At 43.6% G+C, this 5,631-nt stretch overlaps 1 protein-coding gene across 2 annotated transcripts; it reads right to left on the bottom strand.

Annotated features, from left to right (window-relative positions):
• Window positions 1-566: 566 nt before the first annotated feature.
• On the bottom strand, window positions 567-4,461 carry LOC147446585 (small ribosomal subunit protein uS19-like). Of its 2 annotated transcripts, XM_086526255.1 has the most exons (3): window positions 4,354-4,461; window positions 4,063-4,073; window positions 567-1,043 (listed from the first exon to the last, which is right to left on the bottom strand). In XM_086526255.1, exons 1-3 carry the CDS (start codon window positions 4,410-4,412, stop codon window positions 658-660), a joined length of 456 nt encoding a protein of 151 aa, XP_086382381.1. In that variant the 5' UTR covers window positions 4,413-4,461; the 3' UTR covers window positions 567-657. The 2 variants fall into 2 exon arrangements, with proteins under 2 accessions (XP_086382381.1, XP_086382380.1); XM_086526254.1 differs by lacking the exons at window positions 4,063-4,073; window positions 4,354-4,461 and having other exon boundaries at window positions 567-1,036.
• Between the last annotated feature and the right edge of the window lie 1,170 nt (window positions 4,462-5,631).

Here is a 5,631-nt window from a genome sequence, read left to right as displayed (position 1 = left end):
TCTCTCTCTCTCTCTCTCTCTCTCTCTCTCTATAAGAAGTTAGAGTTTCTCTTTCTCTTCTTCTCTCTCAATCAGTTAATGATCTTAAACCATCAAAAGATACATTTTTCCTAACTAGTGAAAATAAGGGAAAACTTGAAACTCTCCTAGTTTTTAGGTCAAAATTTGAAGCTTTTAGCCATAATTACACAAAGACTTGTGCAAATTTCTTGATTTTCCCAAATGCAACCTCAAAATCTAACCAGGGTTTTATCATTACAAACGGTTGAAATACATGGAACCCGTTTTTTTCGTTCGGATTTCTGGAGCAATCTCCTTCTCCTCATCCATAGCCAGGTCCCTCCAAGTTCCCCACACAGAAGTCTCTCTCTCTCTCTCTCTCTCTCTCTCTCTCTCTCTCTCTCTCTCTCTCTCTCTCTCTCTCTCTCTCTTTTTGAAATGGAAATACTTGCTTCAAGAATTAAGTACTGAAGTATCAAGCACATCGAGCAAAGCAAAAAAAGCTCATTTAAATTGGTCCTACTAGACAAAATCCAACAAGAGTTGACACCTTGAAGAGAACATTGTTGACACAAAAAGTTTGCTCTTAAGTCTTGATTAGCAGAAGGTGTCAATAATACTCCAAGTCTCTCCACAATTCATAGCCATCATCAGAAACTACTTCAGTGGAATAAACCGAGAAGAGTGGGTGGCACCAATACCGGGCCTTCCATGCTTCACAGGCTTGTAGCTGATGGAAAATTCTCCCAAGTAGTGGCCAATCATTTCAGGCTTGATTTCAACTTGGTTGAATGTCTTTCCATTATACACGCCAATAATGCTACCGATCATCTTAGGCACAATGATCATGTTCCTTGAGTGAGTTCTCACAGGCTCGGGCTTCTCCCCAGCAGGTGCTTCCCTTTTCGCCTTGAGAAGCTTCTTAATCAAAGCCATGGGCTTTCTCTTCAAGTCCCGCTGAAACCTTCGGCGTGCACGGGAATGAAAGAGCATGACTAGCTCATCAGATGTCATGTCAAGGAGGGCATCGAGATCTACCCCTACTTCTTAAACGTTCTCTTCTTTGGTTGCACTCCAGCCCCCCGTCTCCTCCACATCCGCCATAGTTGCAGAAACGCGCTGGACTACAACCCTCTGCAGCAAACATGAAGAAGAGCCCCCGTCTCCCTCTCTCTCTCTCTCTAGCAGCGCGCGCCGGGCCGTGCACTGCATTCTGTAAAAGGAAAAGCAGGAAGACAAAGAAGGAGCTTGGAGTATGCCATAGCAGTCTCTCTCTCTCTCTCTCTCTCTCTCTTGTAAAGACCCTCAATGATGAAAATCCATGCATTGTATATAACAATGAGAAACTTGAAGTGGTAGATCACTTCAAGTACCTTGGCCTTGAGGTTCCATCCAATCATAAATGGAAGGATTGTGCAATGCGTCACTTGGAAGCCGGAAAGAGGGCCTATTATGCATTTGAGAACATGTGCAATGCAGGAGAGATCAAGTGTTGGGCTCTCAAAAAGTACCTCTTTGACACATTGGTGACACCGGTGCTTCTTTATGGAGTGGAGGTGTGGGGTGGAAGCATCGGGAAGTCTACTTCGAAAGAGTTTGAGAATGTCCAAAAACGTTTTCTCACCAACTTTCTCCAAGTCAAGACACAAACACCCTACATGCTCTTACTTCTTGAGTCCGGATCGCTTCCCATTGAGGTCTTGGGCATGGAAAGGGTTGTGGAGTACATGCGTAAGACACAACGTAGCCCTTTGCATCGACTTCCTAGAATCGCATATGAAGCAAGTCAAAAGGTTCAAAAGACATGCAAGAGCAAAATACTAAGTTCGGGGTGGATGCTTGATATCAAGAAATGGTTTGGAAGATGGGATGCATGTCACTTGGTCAAGGATGCGTCGATCGACTCCCAAGTTAATGAGGCCTTCTTACAACGCCAATGTATCATGGCTTGGGAGAAATCCGGAGGTTCTCGCTTCAGCCATTACACCACACACGTTGCCCCAAACTACAAATCTCTCTTCTTCTCGGAACGAGGTAACCGAACCCATTCCTACATCCTTGAGCCCATCCCGTTGAGTGCGATCCGCACCATTGCCTCCATTCGTCTTAGCTCCCATTCTCTACGCTGCGAGACAGGACGTTGGGGCACTGGCGAGGAGTGTCATCGACTTTGCACCTTATGCCCTCGTCAAGTGCGAGAGAGTGAGTACCACACACTACTTGAGTGCTCAGCTTTTGACCACATTAGGTCCTCTTTTCCCCATATATTCAGCCATGAGCTCTCCCTACATACCTTCCTCTCCCAACCACGATGTGGACTCTCTATTGCGACGCTCATTTCAGCCATTTTTGAGCATCGAGAGTCACTTATGAACTCCACTCACACCACGTGACATGTTCATTTGGTCCCATAGGTCATATTTGACCTCCCAGGACGATAATAGAACTATCTATCTATCTATCTATCTCTCTCTCTCTCTCTCTCTCTCTCTCTCTCTCTCTCTCTCTCTCTCTCTCTCTCTCTCTCTTGGAGAAGGATGGAAGAACTCCAAGTGCCAAGTGAGTTTATGCTTGCGGTTTCTCGAATCTATGAGAAGGTGATTTGTCAATTGCGCATGGGAAGAGAAATTTCAGAAATTTTTGTAAGCACTATTGGGGTTAAACAAGGATGTCCATTGTCACCAACTCTCTTTGGTCTATGCATCGATCAATTGGAACAAATGGTACTTGACTTTATGCAAGAAGAAGGCATTGAAGAGGTCACTATTTGCAATGCGGTAATCATGCTTTTGTTGTATGCGGATGATGTAGTGCTTCTAGCACACACTTTAGAAGATGCACAAAAGCTTATGGTTGTCCTTGAGAACTTTTGCTTGCATAGTGGGCTGATTGTAAATGAATCCAAAACAAAGGTTATGCTTGTGAAAACCAACCATAAGGAGAAGCCATGCATTGTGTACAACAACGAGACACTTGAAGTTGTTGAGAGCTTTAAGTACCTTGGCCTTGAGGTTCCATCCAATCACAAGTGGCATGAATGTGCTATGCGTCGTTTGGAAGCGGGAAAGAGAGCATATTATGCATTTGAGAACATGTGTAATGCGGGAAACATCAAGTGTTGGGTTCTCAAGAAGTATCTTTTTGATGCATTGGTGACACCGGTTCTTCTTTATGGAGTTGAAGTGTGGGGCGGGAGCATCTCAAAGTCTACTTGGAAAGAGTTTGAGAATGTCCAAAAGCGTTTTCTTACAAACTTTCTCCAAGTTAAGACACAAACACCATATATGCTCCTACTTCTTGAGTCGGGATCTCTTCCAATTGAGGTTATGGGCATGGAAAGGGTTGTGGAGTACATGATAAAGATGCGTCAAAACCCCTCACATCAACTTCCTACAATTGCATGGGAAGCAAGCAAAAAAGTTCAAAAGACGTATAAAAGCAAGATCTTGAGCACGGGATGGATGCAAGACATAAAGAAGTGGTTTGGGAGATGGGATGCATTACACTTGCTACATGATGCTTCAATTGACTCTCAAGTGAATGAAGCTTTTCTACAATGCCAATGTATTACGGCTTGGGAGAAATCCGGTGGGTCACGCTTCATACATTACACCACCTATATTGCCCCCAACTACAAAACCATGTTCTTCGCTGAGAGAGGAAACCATACTCACACTTACATGCTTGAGCCTATTCCCTTGTCCGCAATACGCACTATCGCAGCAATTCGGCTTAGCTCCCATTTCCTTCGATGCGAGATAGGGCGTTGGGGCAATGGAGAAGAGTCAAATCGATTGTGCACATTATGCTCACTGCAAGTTCGAGAGTCTGAGTACCACACACTACTAGAGTGCTCAGCTTTTGATCACATCCGAACTTGCTTCTCTCACATTTTCAGCCATAACTTAGACCTACACACTTTCCTCTCCCAGCCAAAGTGTGGGCTCTCCATTGCGACTCTCATCACTACAATTTTGGAGCATCGAGAGTCACTCATCAGCCATACACATACTACATCACATGTAACTTTGGTCCCATAGGTCATATTTGACCTCCGAGGACGATAATAAAATCTATCTATCTATCTCTCTCTCTCTCTCTCTCTCTCTCTCTCTCTCTCTCTCTCTCTCTCTCTCTCTCTCTCTCTTTCTCTCTCTAGCAGTGCGCGCTGGCGCGCGGTGCTAGAGAGACATTAGCAGTGTTCGGAAAAATGTGTCTCCACTTAATATCATGCCATTTTCAATTTCAAAAATGCTGGTTGAAGGCAAGGGGAAGATGAGAAATTCCCTCCTAAAATAGAAAATTAGTGGAAAAACTCAAAAAGTAAATCTAATTTTCTAAAAGTTCCTCTACTTCTTAAACGTTCTCTTCTTCGGCTGCACTCCAGCCCCCGTCTCCTCCACATCCGCCATAGTTGTAGAAACGCGCTGGACTACAACCCTCTGCAGAAAACACGATGAAGAGCCCCCGTCTCCCTCTCTCTCTCTCTCTCTCTCTCTCTCTCTCTCTCTCTCTCTCTCTCTCTCTCTCTCTCTCTCTAGTAGCGCGCGTCGGGCCGTGCACTGCATTCTGTAGAAGGAAAAGCATGAAGACAAAGAAGGAGCTTGGAGTATGCCATAGCACTCTCTTTCTCTCTCTAGCAGCGCACGCCGGCGCGTGGTGCTAGAGACACATTAGCAGTGTTCGGAAAAATGTGTCTCCACTTAATATCATGCCATTTTCAATTTCAAAAACGCTGGTTGAAGGCAAGGGGAAGATCAGAAATTCCCTCCTAAAATAGAAAATTAGTGGAAAAACTCAAAAAGTACATCTAATTTTCTAAAAGTTCCTCTCGATAGTTCGGGAAAGAGAATTTTCTTTGTTTGGTAAAATGAATTTTCACGATCACTACATCAAGCATATAGAGGTGCCAGCAATTCAAGGGCAAAAATCCATGAACTGACTGAAGCCTCACGTGTTGATAAAATGAGTGACGTGATTATGAAAGATGTATTCATTTATGGTGCACACCATTAGGAAATTCTTCTTTGAATTTATCTTAACTAGAATTCTATTTGTTTGTAAAATTGATTTTTTCCAAACACTGTTGCACAGGGAGCACCAACGAGTAAAACCCTCAATGTATAAAAGGTCAATGGAAGCACATCAAAGAATCACATTCTCCGTGTAGTGATGCGTGCCAGCGTGCAGTCCTAGAGGCAGGTAATGTGTAGGGAGGTCCAGGGTGGAGAAACTCGATCTTCGTGAAGGGATTCGTATCCCAAAGTAAGCAATGGCACAAGAGATTTTCTTTCTTTCTCTTTAACTTTCGGCGATGGACAGCTCCTTCATTGTCGCTAGTGTCAGGGAAAAATCATTTTCCCAAACATACAAAATTCCTTTCCATGAATTTCCGAAAGGAGATTTCAAAAAACTCGGTTATTTTTGAAAAAAATTACACTATTCTTCTCTATTTAGGGACATAATATTAAGTTCACATTTTTTTCGAACACTAATTGTCATTGTGACATCAATACACCTCTCTCTCTCTCTCTCTCTCGATTTGTGATTTTGTGTGCACGTGTGTGTTTGAGCAAGAAAGAATTCAGCTCTTACCAGTGACTAGTCCCTCTCTCTCTCTACGTGTTCTGT

Source organism: Adiantum capillus-veneris, chromosome 12, assembly GCF_014529385.1.
Source record: "Adiantum capillus-veneris isolate H3 chromosome 12, ASM1452938v2, whole genome shotgun sequence".
Classification (NCBI taxonomy): domain Eukaryota; kingdom Viridiplantae; phylum Streptophyta; class Polypodiopsida; order Polypodiales; family Pteridaceae; genus Adiantum; species Adiantum capillus-veneris.
Note: the sequence above shows the minus strand (reverse complement) of the source record. Positions and strands in the feature narration are given on the sequence as shown.

Coding starts and splice junctions, on each gene's coding strand:
- LOC147446585 (XM_086526255.1), bottom strand. CDS start 4,412: ATGGCGGATGTGGAGGAGACGGGGGCTGGAGTGCAGCCGAAGAAGAGA.